This window comes from Agelaius tricolor, unplaced genomic scaffold (assembly GCF_023055355.1).
Source record: "Agelaius tricolor isolate 1412-34295 unplaced genomic scaffold, bAgeTri1.0.p SCAF_3, whole genome shotgun sequence".
Classification (NCBI taxonomy): Eukaryota; Metazoa; Chordata; class Aves; order Passeriformes; family Icteridae; genus Agelaius; species Agelaius tricolor.
The window spans coordinates 69,685,416-69,710,230 of record NW_027269263.1 but is presented as its reverse complement, the minus strand read 5'-3'; the positions used below and the strand labels follow the sequence as shown (position 1 = coordinate 69,710,230).

General features: G+C 56.9%; 2 protein-coding genes across 2 annotated transcripts in view; both read left to right on the top strand.

Moving 5' to 3' along the window:
* AHCYL2 (adenosylhomocysteinase like 2) overlaps positions 1-12,741 on the top strand; it is a 66,156-nt gene extending 53,415 nt beyond the window's left edge. The window contains exons 8-17 of the mRNA XM_071424246.1: positions 1,016-1,132; positions 2,684-2,747; positions 3,900-3,988; positions 5,436-5,506; positions 5,661-5,755; positions 7,093-7,191; positions 7,769-7,837; positions 7,916-7,994; positions 9,043-9,163; positions 10,251-12,741. Of these exons, the coding sequence (XP_071280347.1) occupies positions 1,016-1,132; positions 2,684-2,747; positions 3,900-3,988; positions 5,436-5,506; positions 5,661-5,755; positions 7,093-7,191; positions 7,769-7,837; positions 7,916-7,994; positions 9,043-9,163; positions 10,251-10,257 (811 nt within the window). The 3' untranslated portion in view covers positions 10,258-12,741. The remainder of the gene's footprint in view (positions 1-1,015; positions 1,133-2,683; positions 2,748-3,899; positions 3,989-5,435; positions 5,507-5,660; positions 5,756-7,092; positions 7,192-7,768; positions 7,838-7,915; positions 7,995-9,042; positions 9,164-10,250) is intronic.
* A 1,102-nt stretch (positions 12,742-13,843) lies between these two features.
* Positions 13,844-24,815, top strand: part of STRIP2 (striatin interacting protein 2) — a 20,527-nt gene continuing 9,555 nt past the window's right edge. Inside the window, exons 1-16 of the mRNA XM_071424244.1 lie at positions 13,844-14,101; positions 15,544-15,613; positions 16,595-16,669; positions 16,757-16,891; positions 17,075-17,195; positions 17,755-17,823; positions 17,906-18,012; positions 18,127-18,254; positions 18,558-18,758; positions 19,936-20,159; positions 21,435-21,500; positions 22,163-22,226; positions 22,839-22,910; positions 23,032-23,106; positions 23,569-23,666; positions 24,133-24,259. Of these exons, the coding sequence (XP_071280345.1) occupies positions 13,847-14,101; positions 15,544-15,613; positions 16,595-16,669; positions 16,757-16,891; positions 17,075-17,195; positions 17,755-17,823; positions 17,906-18,012; positions 18,127-18,254; positions 18,558-18,758; positions 19,936-20,159; positions 21,435-21,500; positions 22,163-22,226; positions 22,839-22,910; positions 23,032-23,106; positions 23,569-23,666; positions 24,133-24,259 (1,887 nt within the window). The 5' untranslated portion in view covers positions 13,844-13,846. The remainder of the gene's footprint in view (positions 14,102-15,543; positions 15,614-16,594; positions 16,670-16,756; positions 16,892-17,074; positions 17,196-17,754; positions 17,824-17,905; positions 18,013-18,126; positions 18,255-18,557; positions 18,759-19,935; positions 20,160-21,434; positions 21,501-22,162; positions 22,227-22,838; positions 22,911-23,031; positions 23,107-23,568; positions 23,667-24,132; positions 24,260-24,815) is intronic.

The following is a 24,815-nucleotide window of genomic DNA, read 5'->3' as shown; positions in this document are numbered from 1 at the left end:
AGCCCCCCCTGGGGTGGGAGGAGAGGCTCTCACCTGGTGTGGAGATGGAGCAGGAGGGATGGGGAGCACAGCCCTGCCCTAAATCCGTGGGAAGAAGTGAGATTTGGGAAGAGGAACTGAGCTGTTTTTGGGGAAGGGGGAACATGAGGGATGAGTGAGTGAAACCCCTGAGTCCCTGGCAGGAGCAGAGCTGGGGTGGGAGCAGCTCTGGGGGCTGGGAGGTGTCACAGGAGGTTTTCCATGGAATTCATCCCATCGCAGGTGCCAGGGAATGGGGAGCTGAGGAGAGCAGCACTGTTTGCTGAGTTCCTGCAGGGGGAAAGGCTTGGCTGCAGCTCTGAGCTGGATCAGAGCTTGGCCAGAGGTTCAGGCAGCTCCCGGAGCAGGGAATGAAATGTGTGAAACAGGGAAGTGGCTCCAGCTCTGCACCAGTGGGGTCAGGAGGAGGACTGGTGATATTTTTAGGATCTGAAATCCCAGTGTGGGAAGAAGAGATTTCCAAAGGCAGGTTCTCGTTCCCAAGGGCTGGAGCAGGAACAGGATTTTCAGACTCTCTTGGAAGAAGAGCCACAGTGAGGTGTTTAAATTCATTTTTAGTGATTTTCCTGCTATGAGGAGTTGAGTCTGTGCCCAGAGCTGAGAGCAGGGAGATGATGGAGAAGGGAAGGATCCAGGGAGAGCTTCCAGCACATTGCAGGCCTGCAGGGGCTCCAGGAGAGCTGCAGAGGGACTGGGGCCAAGGCCTGCAGGGACAGCACCCAGGGAATGGCTCCCAGTGCCAGAGGGCAGCCAGGGATGGGATCTTGGCAATGAGGAATTCCTGGCTGGGCTGGGATTGCCAGAGCAGCTGGGGCTGCCCCTGCATCCCTGCAGTGCCCAAGGCCAGGCTGGACACTGGGACAGTGTCCAGGGCCCCTGCCATGGCCAGGCTGATCTTTAGGGTCCTTTCCATCCCAAACCCCCCAAGAGCAGGGGTGAATTCCCTGGATAACCCCTGGCTCTGTGCCTGTGCCAGGCTGTACCAGCTCTCCAAGGCAGGGAAGCTCTGCGTGCCAGCCATGAACGTCAATGACTCGGTCACCAAGCAGAAGTTTGACAACCTCTACTGCTGCAGGGAGTCCATCCTGGATGGGTGAGAGGGGTCCCAGGGGAATGGGGAGGGATCCCAGGGGAATGGGGAGGGATTCCCACGGGGAATGGGGAGGGATTCCCATAGGAATGGGGAGGGATTCCCAGCAGGAATGGAGAGGGATTCCCATGGGGAATGGGGAGGAATCCCCACGGGGAATGGGGAGGGATTCCCAGCAGGAATGGAGAGGGATTCCCAGCAGGAAACAGGGAGGAATTCCCATGGGGAGTGGGGAGGGATTCCCACAGGGAATGGGGAGGAATTACCACAAGGAATGGGAAGGAAATCCTGTAGGAAACAGGGAGGAATTCCCATGGGGAACGGGGAGGAATTCCCTCAAGGAATAGGGAGGAATTCCCACAGGGCCCTGCTCTGCTGCCATTTGGATCATCTCGGCTCAATTCGTGTGTCAGAGAATAAAATCCTTCCTTACCTCTGGTGCACATCAGAATTCCTGTCCTGTCCCTCTCCCCTTTGGGTAAAATCTGCCTGTGTCCCATGTGTGTCCCTCTATCCCTTTTTTCTCTCCAGTTCTTTATTCCCTTTCTTTCCATGGAATTGGGTGTCTGTGTCCCTGCAGCCCCAAATTCCATCACGGCCAAGTGAGGCTGGGACAGGTTTTGTCCTTGTTGTGACATCGTTTGTGGCACAGTCCATGAGCAATCCGTGAATTTGGGATGTGCAAGGAACAGGGAATGGGAATAACGAGGGGGTGAAATATGGGAACAGAATTCCCAGAGCAGCTGGGGCTGCCCCTGCATCCCTGGCAGTGCCCAAGGCCAGGCTGGACACGGGGGCTGGAGCAGCCTGGGATGGTGGGAGGTGTCCCTGGGATGGGATGGGATGGGATGGGATGGGATGGGATGGGATTTAAGGTCCCTTCCAACCCAAAAACTCCTGGGATTCCATGCAAACACCTTGGGGGTAAATTGGGATTGGGGCTCAGCCTGGTGCAGGAGTTTCAGACGGGGTCAGGGCAGATGAGAGCAGAGGTGCCTCAGAGCTGCTGTGGGTTTTAGCTGAATTCCCCTGGAAAAGGGAGGGAATTTCACCTTCCCTGCACTGCTAACCTATTTACTCCAGAGCTAAAAATAGCCTGGAATGTAGGACACGCTCAGGGAGGGAGCAGGAGGAGAGCAGAGGAAGGGGCAGCTTCATTTGGGAAAAGCTCTGGGATTCTGGCAAAGAGCTCCCACTGCCCTGCTGCTCCTGGGGCTCTTCCTTGGGGGGCACTTGGGGTTGGCCATAAAAATTCAGATTGAAGGATTTTTGGAGAGGATTTTCAATATTTTGGGAGTGTCAAAACAAAGGGCAAATGAATAAAAATCAACAAAAAAAGGGCTCCAAACCCAAATTCCGTCCTTTTTGTTGGAAGAACAAAAGAACCCCAACCCTTCCAAAAGGAAAAGGGAATTTTTAGGTGCTTTTGGGGTTTTCTCTTCCCCTGGAATTTCAGGGATGCAGGGTCCAGCTGTGGCTCCATCCTTGGAGCAGCTCTTAGTGCTGGGCTGGAATTCTGACCTTTAATTGGGTTTTTTTCCCCTTTTTCCTCAGCCTGAAGAGGACAACAGACATGATGTTTGGAGGGAAGCAGGTGGTGGTTTGTGGCTATGGGGAGGTAAGGGGCTCCATTTTCCCAATTTTCCTCCTTTTCCCACTGGGAATTCCATGTGTAAACCCTCAGCACAGCTTCCTCCACCCTCAGGTCTTTGCTCTGCACCTGCAGGACCCTCCAAACCTCAGGAGTTTGCCAAAACCTGAAAGTTTTCTTCATTTCTTTATTATTAAAGAGGTGCCAAAGCTGAATGTTAAAAAAAAAATACATTAAATATTCTGTGTATCTTTAATATCTGGATATTGGCATGCCCACATACTGATACAACACATATTTCTGTCATTTTAATATTATATTTAATCTGAATTTACTAAAATCAGAGGTTCTGCAGATGTTCTGGGCATTCCAGTGTGGTCAAGGGAGAATTAATCTTGATTTATCCCTTCACCCACCCTCTCTCCCCATGGGAATATTCCTCTTTTCCCAGTTTTTCTCAGGACCAGTTCACACCAGTTGCAGTGGGTGCTCTACTGGAATATTTTTAATGTCCAAGCAGCTGGAATGGGTCCGTTTTTCCTGCTGTAATCCCATTTTTGGGAACATTTTAACCTGGATTCCCTGCACTGCCTATGCTGGGCAAAGGTTAAAACTCATTAACCCTTTGAGATTAATTACCCCTAGAGCTTCCTGAGTGGAGCAAAGGCTGCAGGAGGCTCTGGAACTTCCCTTGGGATCACTTGGGATGTTTTGGGGGAAAAGAATCCCTGGGACTAGAACCAGTGGGGCTTTTAGTGCCCATCTTCCCTAAGGCAGGCCTGTGTCTCAGCTTGCTCCAGCTCCAGGGGTTGCTGCCCCAGCAGTGGGGTTTGGTGCCCCAGCAGCGGGGTTGGTGCCCCAGCAGTGGGGTTGGTGCCCCGGGAATGGGGTTGGTGCCCCAGCAGTGGGGTTGGGTTGGTGCCCCAGCAGTGGGGTTGGGTTGGTGCCCCAGGGATGGGGTTGGGTTGGTGCCCCAGGGATGGGGTTTGGTGCCCCAGGGATGGGGTTGGTGCCCCAGCAGCAGGGTTGGTGCCCCAGCAGCGGGGTTTGGTGCCCCAGCAGCGGGGTTTGGTGCCCCAGCAGCGGGGTTGGTGCCCCAGGGATGGGGTTTGGTGCCCCAGGGATGGGGGTTGCTGCCCCAGCAGTGGGGTTTGTTCCCTGAGCCTGTCCCTGTTGCAGGTGGGGAAGGGCTGCTGTGCTGCCCTGAAGGCCATGGGCTCCATCGTCTACGTCACCGAGATCGACCCCATCTGCGCCCTGCAGGCCTGGTAGGGCTGGAACCCTCCCTGCCCTGGAAATCCCTTCCCAAAGGATCCCTGCAGCCCCAGCTCTGCCTTGGGGCCTGCCCTGGAGCTTCTCCTGCTTTATCCCATCCCAGAAATGCCCTAAAGCTTCTCCTGGTTTAGCCCATCTGCCCTAAAACATCTCCTGGTTTATCCCATCCCAGGAAAGCACCCTGCTCTAAAACATTTCCTGGTTTATCCCATCTGCCCTAAAGCACTTCCTAGTTTATCCCATCCCATGAAACAGGCCCTGCCCTAAAGCAGTTTCCAGTTTATCTCATCCCAGAAAGGAGCCCTTCCCTAAAGCATCTCCCACTCTGTCCCATCCCAGAGAAGGGACCCTGCCCTAAAACATCCCTCGGTTTATCCCATCCCAGGAAAGGGCCCTGCCCTAAAGCTTCTCCTGGTTTATCCCATCTGCCCTAAAGCATCTCCAGTTTATCCCATCTGCCCTAAAGCATCTCCTGGTTTATCCCATCTGCCCTAAAGCATCTCCAGTTTGTCCCATCCCACAGGTGCCAGGAGTTTGGGGTGTGGCTTGCAGGGTTTTGGGGATGAGCTGCTGCTCCCTGGCTCTCCCAGGGCTGTGCCCCCACCTCACCCTGGGGGTGTTTGGGGTCCTGTGAGCCCCCCAGCCCCTCTGGGTTTGGATCCTCCTCGTGCATCCCCAGCTCTGGGATCCCAAAAACACCCAGAGCCCCCCAAAACCCTCAGCCTGCTCCTCCCCAGGTTGTTGTGCTGAGGGGACTAATGAGTTCTAATTAGCAGAGCTGATGAACTTTTGGGCTGCTCTGTGACCTTCATCCATCCTCAGCTGGGAATTTCCAGCAATCCCTTCCCTGCCCGAGGCAGCAGCAGCACAGGGCCCCTCTCAGGAGGAGCTTGCAGTGGGGAAAAGCTCAGGAAATGGGGACATGCAGCAGAAAAAAAATGACTTTTATTTTTTTAGTAACTACAGTTTTGCAGCTTGTGAGAGGCACAGGAAGGAGCTCTGGGGAGGATTGTCAACAAATCCCAAAAAAACCCAGGCTGCCCTTGTTATCCCTGAGCTCACCTTGCTGGGGAGGGCAGGGCTCAGCACTCTGAGGGTTCTGCAGGTGCCTAAATAAGGATTTTGGGGTGGTGAGAGGCACCCACAGCTTTGGGGTGGTTTTTAGGATGCTCTAAATCCATCCCAGCCTGGATTCTGAGCGGATCCACAGCTCCTGGATGTTCCCTGCAGGAGGAACAGCTCTAAAAATCCCATCAGGGTCGAGAATTGAGGTTTGCAGATGAGAAGGCCTTGACAGGACATGGGAAAGCCCCAAAATCCCTTCTCACTTCTCCTCACAAATGTCCCAGACCCTCCAGGATGGCCCCAGAGACTCCCAGTGGCTCATCAGGGGGTCAAAATCAGGATCTGGGCTCACTTTGTCCCTGTTTTCCCTCCCAGCATGGACGGATTCCGGCTGGTGAAGCTCAATGAAGTCATCAGACAGGTGGACATCGTCATCACCTGCACAGGTACGGGGCCAGCAGGGCGGGAGAGGGGGTGCACACCCCAAAGGGGCCCCATGGGGATCCACGCCCCAGAAGGGCCCCAGCCCAGCCTGGGCCTGAGGGAAAGCCCCAAAGGTGGAGCAGGACAGGGATTTATGCGGGGCTGTGGTGCTGGCAGGGAACAAGAACGTGGTGACCAGGGAACATCTGGACAGGATGAAGAACAGCTGCATTGTCTGCAACATGGGACACTCCAACACCGAGATCGACGTGGTGAGCACGGCCTGCGGGGCGTGGGGGCACAGCTTGGGGCTGCTGGGCTTTTAGGGGCGTGGGGTTTGCAGTCATGGTGCTTTGAGGGGACTTTGACAGTGGTGGTGCTTTGAGGTAATGGTGTTTGCTTTGGGGTTACAGTGCTTTGGGGTGATGGTGCTTTGAGGTAATGGTGTTTGCTTTGGGGTTACAGTGCTTTGGGGTGGCTGTGTTTGGGGTGGTGGTGCTCTGAGTGATGTTTTGGGGTGATGGTGGTTTAGGGCGGTGGCTGGGGGTGACAGTGTTCAAATGATATTTTAGGATAATGATGTTTTGGGCTGAACCGTGTTTGGGGTGACTCTTTTGGGGTGATGGTGTTTGGGGTTACAGTGATTTAGGATGATGGTTCTTTTAGGGTCAGAGTGCCCAGTTTTGGGCTAACAGTGCTTTAGGATAATGGTGCTTTGGGACAATGGTGTTTGGGGTGGTTGTGCTTTGAGTGACACTCTTTGGGGTAATGGTGTTTTGGGGTGATGGAGTTTTGGGCTGACAGTGTTTGGGGTGACTGTTTTGGGAAGATGATGTTTGGGGTGATGGTGTTTCAGACTGGTGGCATTTTCAGCTGTCACTGTTTTGGGTGATGGTGCTTTGGGATCATGGTGTTTTAAGGTGATGGTGCTTTGGGGTTACAGTGCTTTAGGATGATGGTTCTTTGGGGCAGTGGTGTTTGGGATGATGGTGCTTTGGGGCAACTCTTTTAGGGTCAGAGTGCTTTGGGGTAATGGTGGTTTGGGTTGACAGTGCTTTAGGATGATGCTACTTTGGGGCAATGGGATTTGGGGTGGTTGTACTTAGAGTGACACTGTTTGGGGTGATGGAGTTTTGGGCTAACAGTGTTTGGGCTGGTGGTATTTTGGGGAGATGGTGTTTTAGGGTGATGATGCTTTGGGGTTACAATATTTTAGAATGATTGTTCTTAGGGGCAGTGGTGTTTGGGATGATGGTGCTTTGGCAACTCTTTTAGGGTCAGAGTGCTTTGGGCTGGCAGTGCTTTAGGGTGATGTGTTTTGAGGTGATGGTGCTTTGGGGCAGTGGTGTTTGGGATAATGGTGCTTTGGGTGACACTCTTTGGGGTGATGGAGTTTTGGGCTGACAGTGCTTTAGGATGATGGTGCTTTGGGGCAATGGTGTTTGGGATAATGGTGCTTTGGGTGACACTCTTTGGGGTGATGGAGTTTTGGGCTGACAGTGCTTTAGGGTGATGGTGTTTTGGGGCAGTGGTGTTTGGGGTGGTGGTGCTTGGGGCCACTCTTTTAGGGTCAGAGTGCTTTGGGCTGACAGTGCTTCCCGTTTTCCAGGCCAGCCTGCGCACACCTGAGCTCACCTGGGAGCGGGTGAGGTCCCAGGTGGATCACGTCATCTGGCCCGATGGCAAGAGGATCGTGCTGCTGGCAGAGGTGAGGGAGCAGCTGCAGCTCAGGCTCCCTGTGCTTCCTGGGGCTTGGCCCAGGGAGTCCTGGAATCACAGAATGCTTTAGGTTGGAAAACACCTCTGAATCCACCAGGGCCAACCATTCCCAGCACTGCCAAAGCTGCCACATCCACAGGGCTTTAAATCCCTGCAGGGATGGGGGCTCCACCCCTGCCCTGGGCAGCTGTGCTGGTGCCTGACCACCCTTTCCATGGAGAAATTCCCCCTAAAATCCAATCCAAACCTCCCCTGGCCCAGCCTGAGGCCGTTCCCTCTGCTCCTGTCCCTGTTCCCTGGAGCACAGCCCGACCCCCCCGGCTGTGCCCTCCTGGCAGGGACTTGTGCAGAGCCACAAGGGCCCCCCTGAGTTCCTGGGGTGAAGAAAAGCTCCCCTGCTTTAATTCACCCCACTCCAGGGTATCTCCCACTTCCTAAGGGCAGCCACACCTCGGGGCTCAGTGCAGGTGACACAGCAGGGACACATGGCTCCAGTGGCTCCTGTCCCTCCTGTGGGGTTACAGACTGGGTTTGGGGCCCTGTTAACAGCCAGATTCTGCTTCCAGGGCCGCCTGCTGAACCTGAGCTGCTCCACCGTGCCCACCTTCGTCCTGTCCATCACGGCCACCACCCAGGTGAGGGGGCTTGGGCTGGGCTGGGGGCAGGCCCTGCTCTGAGGGACAGCAGCCCTGACCCCGGTGTCCTCTCTGCAGGCCCTGGCTCTGATAGAGCTCTACAACGCTCCCGAGGGCCGCTACAAGCAGGACGTGTACTTGCTGCCTAAAAAAATGGGTAACAATGTTCCCACTGCCTTCTGCTTGTGGGCGTTGGGCTGGGAGGTGCCACTGGGCCAGGCTGGGCACTGTCACAGCTGGGAGGTGTCACTGGGCCAGGCTGGGCACTGTCACAGCTGGGAGGTGCCCCTGGGCCAGGCTGGGCACTGTCACAGCTGGGAGGTGCCCCTGGGCCAGGCTGGGCACTGTCACAGCTGGGAGGTGTCACTGGGCCAGGCTGGGGCAATGTCACAGCTGGGAGGTGCCCCTGGGCCAGGCTGGGGCAATGTCACAGCTGGGATGTGGCCCTGGCCAGGCTGGGCACTGTCACAGCTGGGAGGTGGCCCGGGCCAGGCTGGGGCAATGTCACAGCTGGGAGGTGCCCCTGGGCCAGGCTGGGGCAATGTCACAGCTGGGAGGTGCCCCTGGGCCAGGCTGGGGCAATGTCACAGCTGGGATGTGGCCCTGGCCAGGCTGGGCACTGTCACAGCTGGGATGTGGCCCTGGCCAGGCTGGGCACTGTCACAGCTGGGAGATGGCCCGGGCCAGGCTGGGCACTGTCACAGCTGGGGGGTGCCCCTGGGCCAGGCTGGGCACTGTCACAGCTGGGAGATGGCCCGGGCCAGGCTGGGCACTGTCACAGCTGGGAGGTGGCCCTGGGCCAGGCTGGGCACTGTCACAGCTGGGAGGTGGCCCTGGGCCCAGCTCAGGGGCTTCCAGCAGCTCCTTCCCTCTGGCCCTGGGCTCTTGCTGCTCTCCTGTGGCACCTGTGGGGAGCAGGGGGTGCCTCCCAGTGCAGGGGGTGTCCTGTGGGGTCTGTGCCAGGGATGGGGCCTCACCCCTGCCAGCAGCTCCCCCAGCAGAGCCCCCTCCTGAGCACACTTTGGGCACTTCCCCGGGCTTTTTGGTGGGAACTGGGAGGTTTTGAGGCAGGGCTGGCTTATCCTGATCTTGGGGCGGGGTGTCACCAACCAGAGGTGCCAGGTGGGTTGTGCCTCAGCCCGGGGCCCTCGCTGTGGCCTCCCTTGGCTGCTGTGACGAGGCCTGGCCTCTTTGCCCTCCCCCAGACGAGTACGTGGCCAGCCTGCACCTGCCCACGTTCGACGCGCACCTGACGGAGCTGACGGACGAGCAGGCCAAGTACCTGGGGCTCAACAAGAACGGACCCTTCAAACCCAACTACTACAGGTGCCCTCCCAGCCCTGTCCCCTCCCAGTGCCCTCCAGCCTTGTCCCCTCCCAGGCCTCTGCTCCTGCCCTGCTGTGGGGGACACCTGGGGTTTAACCCCACACAAACCCTGAGATGATTCCAAGGTCTCTCTGCTCAGTCCCGGCGCAGGCAGCAGGAAGGGGATGGTGCACTTGGAGCCCTGACAGGAGCTCTTGGCAGGACAGGAGCCCTTTGTGCGTGGCAGCAGCTGTCACCCAGACGTGGCAGATGCCAGCGCGATGCCACCGGCTCGGTGGCAGCTTTATTTTTAAAGTTTGACGGAGGATGAGGTGGCACAGAGCGGCCTTGGCCCCAGGGCTGCTCCCACAGGCTCAGCTCCAAGGCTCCTTCCTGAGCATGGGCTGGGCAGATCCCCAAAATAATAATAATTTTCAGTAGGAGCCCTGGATCGCTTCCCTTTCCACATTTTTTTAGCCAGCACTGCCATGAATTTCCACTGTGAAAATGAAATGGCTTTGCACAAAAGTGGATCTGCTGGGGAGGGTGAAGCCCAGATCCTTTTCCTGCAGGAAAAGGGATTTTCTTGGCAGGCAGAGAGCACCAGAAGACTCCCAGTTTGGGGATCACTGGGTTTTCCCAGATCCTGAGCTTTTTTCCTTGCAAAATCCTGGTGCTTCCCTGTGGCTGTGGAGGAATTCCCTCTGGTTCAGTTCTCTGTGCCTGGTTTTGGTGTCTGGCATGGCCCAGCCTTGTTGGGAGTGAGGTTTGTCCCTGGTTTTGGTTTCTGGCATGGCCCAGCCTTGTTGGGAACAAGGTTTGTCCCTGGTTTTGGTGCCTGGCATGGCCCAGCCTTGTTGGGAGCGAGTTTGTCCTGGAGAGGTTGGGATCCATTGAGGGTCTCAGGGAATTCCCTGCCCTGAGGGGGAGCCACGACCCCTCCAACTTCCCATGGGCACCTCGGGGGCAGCGAGGACCTTCCTCAGTCCCTTCCTCAGCCACTTCTGTCCTTGGCGTCTCCCCCTCCCAAAATCCACCGTGGTGGTGCCGGGACAGCTTCTCATCCCTTCCTCACTCACCAAAGCCTCTTTCTTCCTCCTTTTCCCAGATATTGAGTTCCTGCCGCCGCGTCCCGGAGAATCGCGAGGAACCGCAACAAGCACCCGAGTCTTTCTCAACTACTGTACAGGATGAAACCGCGCAAGCTTCCCACGCTAGAGCCGGGCTTGCTGCCATAGTCGACAGTGTGTTTTAGGTTATTTATTTATTAAATTAGAATACTGTTCATGTGGCCTCTGCCACTGGTGTTCGTCCTGCCGCGGGACTGGGAGACGCTGGATTTTCTTTCCGTTCCTTTCATTTTTCTCTTTGGGTTCGTTCTTTTCCGGGGCTGGGAGGACGGGGAAGGCGAGGAGGAAGCTGCTGGAATCGAGCTGTGGAACATTCCCTTATCCCTGCTCACCCCCCGCTCGGCGGGACCCGCCTGGGAGTCGCTTTTGGTTTCCTCCAGCGCTTCTCCGGCGGCGCCGGATCCTGGCAGCCGGGGGATCCCCGGCGCTTTGACAACAGAGCCGAGATCCTCCTCGGCTCCAGGCGCTGCCGCCCGGCCGGGAGCCACCTCGGGAATCTGGCTGGAGAAGCCTCTCCGTGTGCCCTGGAGGTGCCCGGGGCCGTGCCCAGCCGGGGAACCTCGCCTTAGCACTGCCCGGAGCTGTGCCCAAGGGTTGGCGCTGGCCCGGGGAGAGCCCCGAGCGCGCGGAGGAGCCGGCGCCGCTCCCCTGGGCACAGCCCCGCGGCGTTTTCCTGCTGCTGTCGTTCCGAGTGCCAACCTCTCTGGATCAACCAAAGTCGTGTTCCCAGCGCTGCTGGAAGGGCCTCGCCCACCGATGCTGCTGCCGCGCCCGGCGGCTCCTGCCGCGCCAGGCAGAGCGCGCCGGCCGCCCGGCTGGGAGGACCCAGGTCCTTCTCCAGCTGAATTTCAGTCCTCATTGGAAACCTTCGGAGTTTTATTTTCTGGTCGTATTTGTACGAATCTGGAATTCCCCTTTGGAATGTATGAGACGTCCGCCGGAGCGGCCCCCACGGATTCTGTGTGAAGGGAGAGTTCAGCATCACTAAAACCCTTTGGTCACCTCGACGTGTCAGAGCTGATGGAGAATAAATTTGCCAGAGTTCCCTGTTTTATCCCAGGATGTCTCACCTGAGCACAGGACAGCGTGACCCTTAGCAAGGTGACTTCCCAAGTGTTTGAGCGGAGTCACTTCTGTCCCTCACGTGGAGAACGTGATCCTTCTGAAATGAAACTGCCCAGCCCCGTGAGCACAGAAGCCTCTGTCCTCCCTGTTGGTTCCCGAGTCTCTCATCAGCTGCAGATCCGTGTTTTGTCCTCCTGGGCTTCTTGGCCATCATGGAGAACTTTTTTGTGGCAGCTCGTTCACGCACAAGGAAGGGAAAACGGAGGAATTACGGCCTCAAGTCCTTCCCACGGCTCTCAGGAGATTTGGAGGCAGGTTGGCCACAAGTCGCTCATCTCCAGAGCAAACGTTCCCATGTGCCGGCTTATTCCAAGTTTCTCTTTGAAATCTCTCAAAATCAGGAAGGAAAACCTTGAGAAGAGCTTGAGGAAACCTTGAAGAGCCCTTGGGAAGGCGTCAGGGCTTTGTGAAGGCCTTGAGGAGACCTTCAGGCCTTGAGAAGCTTCCAGTAGACTGATTGCTAAGCACAGACTTGAAATGACCTCTGCTCGTTCGTTTTACCCAGATCCTGAGATTTTTTGGGAAGAATCCCCTGAGCAATTTGAAACATCCCACCCAGGTCTTTCTCCCCAGGCTGGATCCTGGTCTGTGTCAGCCCCTGCTGTTTTCTGGGAGCGTGGGAGCTGCTCCTGGCCCAGGTGAGATGCAGCTGTGGGGTCCCTGGGGCAGAGCAGCTTTGGGAAGAACAGGAATCCCATCCCAACCCAAGCACAGCCACTTCCCCCTGGAAAAGCCCCTTTGGAAAAGCCCCTTTCATCCCGACCCCTCTCATCCCCAGAGCCGCGTCCCACCCCGTGCCTGCTCTGCACAGCCCCAGATCCCTCCGTGCCCAGTTTTAACCCCCCTTTATCTTCGAGGTAGATAGGAAGGGAAAAAAAAATATATATATATTAATACTGAAATCCCAACTGGCTTTTCCCACCTCGATTTTTAAAGCTCTTCTCCATGTTCTGCTTCTCCTGTAAAAGCTTTTTGGCTCGCTTGGCTTTTTTCCTAATCAACCTGGAATCATATCTTATGATCATCTCTAAATTAAACGTGTAATGGGGTTTGGTTTCTTTCATCTTTTTTTTTTTTTTTTTTTTAATGTAACACATTTTTCAAGACTTAGGAAAAATGAGATTTTAGGTAACACCAGCAAAATTGCATAAAGGAAATTAATTCTGTTCTGAACTTTAGAGATAATAATAAGACAAAACTCGTCATCAGCAGTGAGGAAACGAAAACGTCGCAACCGTAACATTTCAGAAGGATGTTTTAAATATTAATGTCTGAGTGATTGTATTAGATCAGCAATAAAGACTCTGTAATCTCAAAACACAAATAAAACATTGGAAAACTCAAGCTCTCCTGAGTGTCCTTGGGGTCAGGCGGGGTCAGGTGGGATTTTGGGGTGGGGGGGACAAGGGGGGATCGGGGATGGTGGTGGGATGGGGGGGTTGTCCCCAGAGCCGGAGCCTTGAGCTCCTGCTGCTGCTTCCAGACCATTCCAGCTGGGGAAGCGGCTCCGGGGCCGCGTCCTTGGGGCAGCCGGAGCTGTTTGGGCGGCTGGGCCGGTGTGTCCTTGGGAGGTGCTGCGGGAACGATCCCGGTCCCGTTATCTCTTCCGGAGCAATCCCGTTATCTGCTCTGCTCCCGCCCTGCCAGCAGAGCCGCGCACGCTGCCGCGGCAGCCGAGGGAATTCTGAACCCAAACCCTGGGTGTTTTCAGCCTTCCAGAGGCTCTGAAGGGATGTGGGACGTGAGGGGCACGGAGGTCGGGCACAAACCTGACCCGTAGTCACCCCAAAAACAACCGGCCCGCCCTTACTGGGTGTGGGAATGGAAACAAACCCTGCTCCAGGGCCCCGGCAGCTGCCTGGGACCGAAATGGGGACGGCGGGGTTTGGACAGCCCGACGGGCCGGGTGCTCCGGGGGTGCCTCGGGGACGGGAACCTTCGGCCCTGCCTGTGCTGGGGCGGCTGCAGCCCCACAGGTGCCCCCGGCCCCTCCATGGCCACCCCACCTCTGACACCACCGGCTCCTGCCCTGCTGCCCCAGTTCAGCGCTCCAGGGACACCCCGTAACCCCATGGCAGCATTCTGTACCCTCAGCACCCCAGGGACACCCCATAAATTCTCCTTCCCCAGCATTCCCTGCTCCCACTGCCTCAGGGACCCCCATAACTCCCCAGCATTCCCTGCTCCCACTGCCTCAGGGACCCCCATAACTCCCCAGCATTCCCTGCTCCCACTGCCTTAGGGATCCCCCATAACTCCCCAGCATTCCCTGTTCCCAGCACCCCAGGGATCTCCCATAACTCCCCAGCATTCCCAGCTCCCAACGCCCCCTGTCCCCTCAAGCCCGTCTCCCCCACCGTGTCCCCAGGCCCCCCCATCCCGAGGGACCCCCGCGCCCCCCAACTCCCTCCGCCGTTACCCCGGCCCCGCCCCACCCCGCTCCGGACCAATGGCGACTCGGGGGTGTGTCCTGAGGCCACTCCCCCGATCCCGGCGGGCCAATGGGCGTGGTGGGGCGTGGCGGGGCCCGGCCCCCACGTGCTGGCGGCGGCCGCGGGGCCGCGGGATGGAGGCGGCGGGAGGCGGCGGAGCCCCGGGCCCGGGCAGGGCCCGCCCGGGACAGCCCCAGCCACAACCCCAGCCACAACCACAGCCACAGCCCAAGGGCCGGGAGCTCTTCAGGAGCCAGCGCAAGGAGTCCGAGGTAAGAGCGCGGAGCTCGGTGCTGGCTCCCCCCGGGCTCCGCCGGGACCTGCGGTGGCGTAGGGGGTCCCTGCTCCGGGGCTGGGGTCCCTGCGGAAGGAGCCTTATCCAGGACTGGGGGAGCTCCGGTCTTGGGGCGCTCCCTACCCCAAACTGGACGCTTTAGGGGTCCTGCGATGCCCAGCCCGGAGCGGGGAGCCCCAGGGGCGCTCCGCGGCACTCCCAGACCCACCTGCAGAGTTTTGGGGTGCTGGCTCAGCCCCAGCACTGGCACCTCCCAGCCCCACGCCCAGAGCCGGCAGCAGGGTTTTGGGGACCCACCTGGGCTCTGGGCTCCCCTTTGCCCCTCACCAAGGGCCGGGTGCCGCTGTTCCCTTCACCCCTCCTACCCCGATAACCCCGGGGCACGGGGGAACCACCAAACCCCGCTGGGCTGCCCTGCCCCAGCTGCGCCCGTGCGGCTTCGTGAGTGCCCGGCTGGGAGAGCAGGATCGGGATCGGGTCACCAGGATCCCAGCGGGATCTGATATCCCCGGCCACCCTAAAGGCATCTTTGGGGCTCCCTAACCGCAAAAGGGTCCCTGGGAACGGTGTCCAAGTGGTGCCCGACTGGTGAATTTGGGGTTTGCTTTGCTCTCCGGCTCGGTCTCCCAAAGCAGATTAGGGCTGCACGCGCTCCGCCGAATTCCTGCCCGGCTTTGAGCGCCCGAGCCGCGCCACGGCGGGGCTGCAGGAACGGGGCGAGACCCCAGCGCTCCTGAGCCCAGGGCTCATCCCGGGCTCATGCCTCATCAATATTAATCGCCACGATGCGCATCAGCTCCAGCCCGGCTGCCGAGCAGGGATGCGGAGCCTCGGAATGGGGAATTATGTTAATTTCGTTGATTACCCATTCATGTGTTCCCTTCCCCGGGGCAGGGCGGCGCGGTGCCGGCCTTGGGTCGTCTGGCTCGGCTGCCTGCTCGCTGCCCCGCCGGAATCCTCCGGCCAAGTTTCATGCTCCAGTTCCTCATCCGCAGGGGAGGAGGGGGAGCCCAGAAAGGCAAAGCGCGGCCCCGAGAGCTGTCAGATCTGCGGTGCTGGGCACGGAGCTCAGGGATCCGCAGCATCCTCCCGCGGGCTTTTGCTTTGAACCGGCCGCGGGGTTTGTTTTTAGGGCGTGAAGGGCTCAGAAATGCATCAAACATTCACCGGCATTTTGTGTCGTGCCTTTGCTTTCCCTGGGATTTGAGAAATGCTGGTTTTACACACGGCTTCCACATTTCCGCCGTGTTTTAAGCGGCCCCGCACGGACTCCCCGCTCCAGCCCGGGAGCTCCATCCCTGCGAGTCGCGGCTGGAGCAGCTTTGGCGCAAAGGCTGCGAGTGCTGGCAGCCATCCCGCATCCCAAAATATCCCCGGGGATGTGCCAGCCCCCTCCTAACCCCATCCCGTTCTCCGCAGGGCTCCGTGGATTGTCCCAACCTGGAATTCGAGTACGGGGATGCCGACGGCCACGGCGCTGAGCTGGCAGGTGAAGCAGGTTTTGGGTGCTGCATTGTTAATTCCAGGTGCCCGGCAGGCAGGGAAAAGGAAAATCCCGCCGGGATGGGGGATGGATACGGAGCGGTGCCGTCCCTGCAGTATCAGAGCAAGCAGGGTTATTATTAGAGAGCCGCTCGCTCCCTGGGGACGCGGAGGGACCCTGGGGACACGGGGATTGCCCTGCGACCCGCCGGGGTGGCAGCAGGGCGGCGTGTCCGGTGACAGAGCCCAGGCGGGAGGTGCCACCCACCCTTTATCGGGCGGGTCTGTCCTTGTCCCCATGTTCCTCCAGCTGCCTCTGCTCCCTAACCCCGCTCCCGAGCGTGTCCAGAGAAAATGGGGTTATTTTTAGCTCGGTGTATCTCAGCTGGCCTGGCAAAAACACATTTCCTCTGCAAGGGATCCTTCCTCCTTCCCTGCAGGATCACCTCAGTCCTCTGTGGTGCTGCTCAGCGCCTTGGGACTGTAGGGATTCTGTGGGGACAGGTAGGAATCCTATAGGAACAGGTAGGAGTCCTATAGGAACAGGTAGGAATCCTACAGGAACAGGCAGGAATTACAAAGAGCAGGTGCAATGTCGTGTCCCTCCAAGTCCAGCCCCTATTTGCAGGACCCAGAATGTGTGAGCTTCTGGATGTGGGATCAGTGCAGGTCCTGCCTGGGTGTTCCTGCATTCCCTTCATTCCCAAACTGCTTAAGTGAGACTCAAAATGTCCCCTCAAAAACCCCAATGAAATTGGAAGTGCAGCTGGAGCAGGAAACAGCCCAGCCAGGACATGGGGATGAAGGGGATGAGTTTGGTGGCATTGGGCGGCCACAAGGTGCCCTTGGAGCTGCAGGAGGGCTCAGGGACCAGTTTAGATCTCTGTCCCACGTCTGCCTGGGTGCACAGGGATGCTTCCCAAGGAATTCGGGAATGAGGAGGAGGGTGAAGTCCCTCCCTGTCCCTGCTGATCCCTGTCTCCATCAGAGCTGTACAGCTACACCGAGGAGCCTGAGCTGAGCCACAACAGGAGATGCTTCGAGGAGGATTTTCACACTCAAGGTACCAGCCCTGAGCTCAGCACCCCTGGCCTGGGGCAAGAGCAGCCCCCCAGGGCAGCACCTGGCTGGACTGGTGTCCCTTTTGCAGTGCCGGACAGGAGGTGGCTGGAGCTGGACAGGGCTCAGCAGAAGGCCTATGTCATGCACCTGCTGGATGGGCTGGAGGTGGTCAACAGGGACAAGAGGCTCAGAGTGGCACGGGCCATCCTGTACCTGGCACAGGGTAAGGACACGTCCCCCCTGGCTGGATGTGGCCTCAGATCTGCTGCCAAGGGGCTTTGGAGAAGCCTTTCTCAGGTTGTGCCAGGCTGGTGCAGTGAAGCTCCTGCCTGGGGTGGTCCTGTAGACTCCAGGGGTTCAAAGGCAGATGCTCCCTCACCAGTGTTTCTCTCTGGGGCCTCTCCAGGTGTCTTTGGGGACTGTGATAATGAAGGTGATGTCCTGCACTGGTCTCGGCACAACAGCTTCCTCCTGTACCAGCTGGGAACCTTCTCTGCCTTCCTGGAGCTCCTCAACATGGAGATTGAGTGAGGGGACTGCGCTGCCCTCGCCCACCTCTCCCTCCTTGTCCTCTTCTTTACTTCATTCTTTCTTCTCACCCTTCCACCTCTTGGACTCGATGACCTTGGAAGTCTTTCCCAACCAAAATGATTCTGTGATTCTCTGATCTGCTTTCTCTCCTTCATCTCTTCTTCCATCCAATTTACTTTCCTCTTCAACTTCTTCCTCCCCACTTTCCTCACCTTCTCCTTCCATCCTCCTCTTTCTCTTCATCCTATCATCTTCCTCCTTTTCATCTTCTTTCTCATCCTCCTCAGCCTTTTCCTCTTCATCTTCTTTCTTTTCATCCTCCTCCTCCTCCTTTTCATCTTTCTCCTCATGCTTCCCACCTCCCTCCTTTTCATCTTCCTTCTCCCTATCTTCCTCACCCATTTCTCCTCATCCTCCTCCTCTTCATCCTCTTTCTCCCCATCCTCCTCCTCCCAGGGAGGTGCCACAGCCGTGCCACATGTCCCAGTGTGGCATTCCCAGGGGCTGGCTGGGTGGGATGAGGGGGCTGGCCCTGAGCTCACCCCTGTCCTGCAGGAACAGCCAGGCCTGCAGCAGTGCCCTGCGGAAGCCAGCCATCTCCCTGGCTGACAGCACAGAGCTCAGGTACCCTGGGTGCTGGCAGGGGTGGGGGACATCCTCTGGGGACACAGTGGCCTCACACCAGCCTGCTGTGCTGTCCTGGCAGGGTCCTGCTCAGCGTCATGTACCTGATGGTGGAGAACATCCGTGTGGAGCAGGAGACAGATCCCCCCGAGTGGAAAACCTGCCGGGAGACCTTCAGGATGGAGCTGAGTGAGCCCCAAAGTTCACTGTGCCCTCTGGAGGTCCCTCTGTGGTGCTGGACCAGCGGGGAGAGCTCAGGGATGGGGGATCAGCTCTGACCCACTCCTGGTCCCTTCTGCACAGGTTTCCCTGTGCACACTGAGGAGCCGTTTGCTCTGCTGCTCTTCACGATGGTCACCAAGTTCTGCAGCGGCCACGCTCCACACTTCCCCATGAAGAAGGTCCTGCTCCTGCTCTGGAAGGTGCTCCTGGTGAGTGCAAACCCTTCCTGTGATTCTGGAACAGCGCTGCTGCAGCCTGCATGTTCCCCACCATTCAACCCAGCCATGATGGGGTTATTTAGGACGGCACCGGGAGATGACACAAGGAAACTTCCTTCTGGGATGGGGGTGGGCTGAGGATGTGGGCTGGGGGAGGAATCTGGAGAGGGAAGGAGTGCAGTGATGCCTTCCCCTCGGCTCTCGCGGTTGATGGCCCCCAGCTGGGAGCTGCCCGGGAGGGGTGTGCGCTCCGTGTGTGTGTGCGCTCCGTGTTCCCTCTGTGTCTGTCCGCAGTTCACGCTGGGCGGGTTCGAGGCGCTGCAGGCCATGAAGGTGCGGCGGCGGGAGGAGCTGGGGCTGCCGCCGCTGCCCGAGGACAGCATCCAGGTGGTGCGGGGGATGCGTGCGGCCTCCCCGCCCACCTGCGCCATCGAGCTCGTGGAGCAGCAGCAGCAGCAGCCGCAGCAGCAGAAGCGGAGCCACCGCAGCCGCAGGGTGAGAGCGGGAGCGTCCTGCCGGGCCGGGAGGGGTTTCCAGCAGGCACCGGCAGGAGGAGCCCGGAGTGCTCTGGTTGTAAATTCCCTTTCCCCCCAGGTGCTCCGTTGTTTGCCAGTTTTAGGCTCACGGAATTGTTTGGGTTGGAAGGGACCTTAAGGACTATCCAGTTCCAAATGACACCTTCCATTAGATCAGGTTTCTCACAGCTCCAGCCAAGCTGGCCTTGGACACTGTCAGGGATCCAGGGACAGCCACAGCTGCTCTGGGAATTCCAGCCCAGCCCCTCCCCACCCTCCCAGCCCAGAATTCCTTCCCAAGATCCCATCCCTGGCTGCCCTCTGGCACTGGGAGCCATTCCCTGGGTGCTGTCCCTGCAGGCCTTGGCCCCAGTCCTCCCTCTGCAGCTCTCCTGGAGCCCCTTCAGGCCCTGCCAGGGGCTCTGAGCTCTCCCTGGATCCTTCCCTTCTCAAGGTGAGCACCCCCAGCTCTCCCAGCCTGGCTCCCTGGGAACTGAGGGTCTCCAGCCCTGCAGCAGCTCCGGGGCCTCCTCTGGGCTCTCTCCAGCAGCTCCAGGTGCTGCTGCTGTGTCCCCAGGGCTGGGGCAGCTCTGCAGGTGGGGTCTCACCTGAGCACAAGGGCACAGGGGCAGGATCCCCCCCTCCCCTGCTGCCCATGCTGGGGGGATTTTGGGCTCTTGGTACACGTGGTCAGAGCATGTCCAGTTTTTCATCCACCAATTTCAACTGCAACAGATCAGCCCCATGGGGTGTGTTTGATCCAGAGGAAGCCAGAGGACATCCTGACCTTATGGCAAAGGGCTGATAAGCACCGGGGAGCAAACTGCTCACAGCAAGTTCTTTTTTTAGCTCTGCTCTTGGAGTTGCTGTGTTGTGTTCTGAGGATGGAAATGCCTTTTGCTAAGGAAGAGATGTCAGATGGAAACCCCAAAAGTTAAGGTGGAAAACGGGGTTGCACCTCCTAGAGCAGCAAGGTTAGAGGTACAGAAGGAATTATTCTTGTGCAGGCTTTGGTGGCACGATCTAGGAGGGAAATCCTTACCTGAGGAACATCTGAGAGCATGATCCTTTCAGGATGGAGAGATCTGGTGCCAGCACCTGAGAGGGAGATAAAATCCTTGAAGTGACTCAAGTGTTTCCTTCCCCTTCTGCTGCAGCCCCTGATGAAGCAGGACAGTTTGGATATCTACAACGAGAGAGATCCCTTCAAGAACGACGAGGGAGGGGTTGATGAAGAGGAGAACGACGACGTGGACGGCGGGATGGAGGGCGAGCTGGAGCTGGTGGAGCGTGACGCGCTCATCCCCGCCATGCCGGCTCAGCGCCTGCCCCTTGAGAGGGTGTCCTTCCCCAAGGGGCTGCCCTGGGCCCCCAAAGTCAGGTAAAGCCACCCAGTGTCACCGCCCTCCTCCCCACACCTACCTGTCCTAGAGTTCACTGCAGATTTTTGAGAAGTTTTTTGGCCTCTGGCAGGTTGAGCTGAAGTGAATCAGCTTCTCTTTTTTGTTGGTCCTTTCTGGATTGGCCACTTGCCACCTTTGGTGTGTAAATTCTGGGGAAGAGCTCAGCTAAACCCAGCCCAAGCCAATAAATGGGCAAACCAACTTATTGCCCAATAGGTGGTGATCCAGTTTGGATATCCCAGGCTGTACTGGGAAGGAGGCTGTGCTGGGGTGCTGTGGGAGCAGGGTCAGCTTTCCCAGCCAGGTCCCAGTGGATCTTGGTAGCACCAAGTCCTTGACTAATCATCCTGGGAGCTGGTCAATGACACCTTGTTGGGTGAGTAGGACCCCTGTGTTGCCAGGTGAAGCCTTTTTTAGTGGCAGAGAAAAACACCCAAGGATAAAGGAGTTGGGGTGTCTTTCCCTCCCAGGGCAGCTATTCACACATGAAATGAGGGAATGTTAGGAAAAGAGGGTGAAAACCTCTGCCCCTTTCCCTCTGATCCATGTGAGGGTTTTTTTGCTGTTTATCCCAAGCCTGGATTTAATCCAGTATCTTTAAAACACAGGAGCAAATAGATATTTTTGAGATAGGAGCAGTGACAGGGTTAAGTCAGTCTGTCCAGAGCATTCCTAGCAGAAACAGCAGGAATTGGTTTCCCATATGGATCTCCATGGTGGTGCTGTGGTGCTCCACGTCACTTTAACACTCTCAGCTTTGAAATCCAACGGCTGCTGCTTTCCTTGGCTGCTGGCTGGAGATCCAGCTGGATTCCTTTCTGTCCAGGAGAGCCTTGGCTCACAGCTCATGTCCTGCTTGTAGTGCAGAGCTGCCCAGCAGTTCCCATGAAAGATGCCCAAGGTGGACAAGATGTCAGCTTGCTGTGGGAGCAGCGTGTGCTCTGACAGACCGTGGAGACAACATTTGTTCTCTCAGAGCCAGCAGATGCTCCTTGGAGATGCGTGTGAGGAGCACAGGAGGTGGATACAAAGGTGCTGGTTGCAGAAAACTCCTCTCTGTTTACTCCCATGTTCCCATGGAGTTGCCCAGCAAATACAAATGGTTTAGGTTCATGGTGTCCCCAGACAGAGAGGGCAAAGGTGGCTTTTGCCCACTGCTGTTGAGATCTCTAGGAATCCATCTGAGGCTGTGATCTTGTACGTGGCTGTTTTCCAACCTCCTCCTTCTTTTTGTCTCTCCGCTGCTCCATCAGACAGAAAGACATCGAGCATTTCCTGGAAGCAAGCAGGAACAAATTCATCGGATTCACACTGGGACAGTGAGTGTTTCATCCACAAAATCTGCCCTGCAGCTTCCATCAGTAGGGGTTCAGCACAAAGCTCAGGTTTTCCCAGCTCGAGGCTTGCTCAGGATGAGGCAGTGCTGGCTTTGCCAGAGCTGCAGCAATGGAAGCAGTGCTAGAAAAGCATGTTCCTGGAGACACTGGTCCCCAGGGACCTCTTTCTATTAAAAATCAGACCTAGCCCAGAATAAGTGACCGCTGGCCCAAGCCAGGAACTGGTATGATGTGAAAGGCAGCTGAGACAGTTTGGTATCCACAGCAAATTACCCAGTTTGTGAATAAATCAAGCTGTGGGTGCAGAGTCATCCTGGGACAGGCCCAGCAGGGTACATTCATTTTTAGGTGCAGTGCTGGGCTCAGACTGGCTCCACCCCTATTTCTGATGTCATCTGATTTCACCCAAATTCTGATTCAGTCTGATTTCACCCCGGTTCTTCACCCCAATGTCTCTCCTGCCTCGTGCAGGCATGATGGGGAGGAGGTGGGAGGGCAGCTGCTCAGGCCAACACCTCTCCCAGTTGCTGACCCATCTGGGATGCATTCAGCAGACTCCAGGCTCCCTCTTTTACCTGTTGGGACATGGGAATGTTTGAGCATGGATGTTCTTCCCAGTACTGACCTTCCTTCCTCTTCCCCAGGGACACCGAAACCCTGATAGGGCTCCCACGGCCGATCCATGAAAGTGTGAAGACCCTGAAGCAGGTGAGGTGGTGGCTCCATGCATGGCATGGGATATCCACCATGTGGATCCTCCTGGCCACCCTCCCTGAAACACTCTTACTGCAGGGAGTAAAAAGTTGGGTGCCACAGGAAAAGCTTTTGGAGCTTCTTGAAGGAATTGGGGCAAAAAATTAAAAACTGAGTCCTCAAGTAGCCTCTCCAGCATTTTAACTTTCCCTTTCTCCAAGGTGTAGCATTCCTGGTTCCTGGTGAATGTCTGTCATGTGTTTTGAAGGTGACAGACTTTCAGAGCTGGGTTTGGACATACATTCCCAAATGTGCTTTTCCCAGAGGGAAGCACGGCCAGACTCAGCTCCTGCAGTGCTCTGTGGGGAATGAGACCCCTCCAGAGGCCACCTGACCCTATCCAGGGTCTGGGATGTCTTTCGGAGGTGATTGTCCCTCTAATTCCTTACAGAGAGCTCCTAGAAGGAGCAGGTGGAAGTAACCCAAGGCAGGAGGTGTGAGGGGCTTCAGGGATGTCCCAGCCAGGGATGAGCTGCCCGTGGCTGTGCTGTGACCTGCACACCTCACTGGGGGATTGCTGTGTGTTTCCTGTGACACTGCTCTGCCTCTGTCTGTGTGTTTTGCCAGCACAAGTACGTTTCCATCTCGGATGTCCAGATCAAGAACGAGGAGGAGCTGGAGAAGTGCCCCATGTCTCTGGTGAGGAGGAAGTTGTTTCACCCCATCACCAGAGAGAAGATGGGAGGCTTCCAAGGTGTCACATAAATCCATGCTTATTTTTAGTTCGTTTTTCCTTGTTTTTAATGTTTCTCTGCCCTAGGGGGAAGAGGAAGTGCAAGAAACCCCTTGTGAGGTGTTGTATCGAGCAATGTTGTACAATCTCCCCCAGTACATGGTAAGCCCCCGTTCCTTAAAAGGAAGGAAGAGCTCTGGAGTAGGGAATGGTGCCAGTCCAGGAGCTGCAGAGCTCAGCACAGGAGGGTGTTCAGGACCTGGATTGTCAGATTTTGGTGGGAATCCTGAGCAGAGTTAGGAGGAAAGTGCAGTCCAAGAGGAGGGATTCAGAGGGTTCTGAGATGCTGGTTGGGTAACGTGGGCTCTGTAGGGAGAGACAGAATTTAAGTGCATTTAAACTCCAGGTGTTCCTTGTGGTGTTTCACTCTCCCTGCCAGAGCTCAGGCACATTTGATGCCTTAGGTTAAGGATCAAACAGAGCTGTTGGCTCCCCACACTTGTCCTGTCTGTCAGAGGTTGAGTGTGGTCTGGTGAAACCCTGTAGAGTTGGCTTGGAGTTATCCAGTTTCAGCAAGTGGAGAAGGAAGGAATTCCCTTTCCTGGACCAACCCCTCTCCTGCAGATCGCTTTGCTGAAGATCCTCCTGGCTGCTGCACCCACCTCCAAGGCCAAGACTGACTCCATCAACATCCTGGCAGACGTGTTGCCTGAAGAGATGCCGTAAGTCCCTCACCAGGTGGCCACTGGCCATCCCAGCCTTGCCACCAAGCCTTGGACCAAGCAGGAGAGCCAATAGATTTGGGGCACTCCAGATTTGGGGTATCTGTTTGGGTAGGTGTGAATTACAGTTGGCACCAGGGCAGAGCTGTGAAAGCCAAGGCAGTGATGCTGCCATGATTTGAGTGCAGCCACTCCAAGCTAAGTGGCACAAATGATAACATCCTGCTAATTGACCCAAATCATAAAGATTTGTCAGCATACAAGAGGTGTCCTTCCTACTGCAATCCACCTTTTTTACCTCCTTTTTGAACACATTTTGGCATCACCCGGTGCGATGGGTGGAAATGGGAGTCCCGGGGGGAGCGAAAGGTGCTTGGTTTTGTAGAGCTGATCCAGGTGAAGGAGAGCTCCAGGGTCCCTTGGGCTCCCTGCTGCCCCAGCCCAGAGCTGTGTTCCCTCCGCCCAGGATCACCGTCCTGCAGAGCATGAAGCTGGGCATCGACGTGAACAGACACAAGGAGATCATCGTGAAGAGCATCTCGGCGCTGCTGCTGCTGCTCCTCAAGCACTTCAAGCTGAACCACATCTACCAGGTGGGCCTGGAGGAAGGGATGGCCATTGCCCAGCTGGGCTCCAAGGTCCTGATAAACCCTCTCCTGGAAGAGTTTCCATGAGGAGCTGTACTCACATTTCCATAGCTCCAGGATTTGTTCAGGGTTGCTCACGTTGGGATAACCCCGCTGTGCTTTGGCAACACCTTTCCTACTTGTGTGGCAGGAGCTTTTAGGCTTCTGGGAATATCCATTCAGGTTAAGTTTAGGAAATAGCACCAGCCTCCCTGGCAGAAGGGGGAAGAGGAAGGGGATTAGGCAAGACTCTCTTTTGCTCTGTCATCTCCAGTGCCCAGAAATAGTGCTGGGAAGGACCTCACGAGGTCACCTAATCTGCTTTTGGCAGGATTGGGTTCTTGGGGCTCCAGTTTCAACAGAGGAGGAGATCTGGGTCATAGTTGCAATCTGATTTTTGTTCCCAATGTGATTTTTGTTCCATCTGCATGGCACCAATCAAACTGCACCCACTCCAGGGCTTTCCTTGGTTAAAAAAACCCAAGGACTAATATGAGCTGTGGCCCAGTTCTCCACTCGTTCT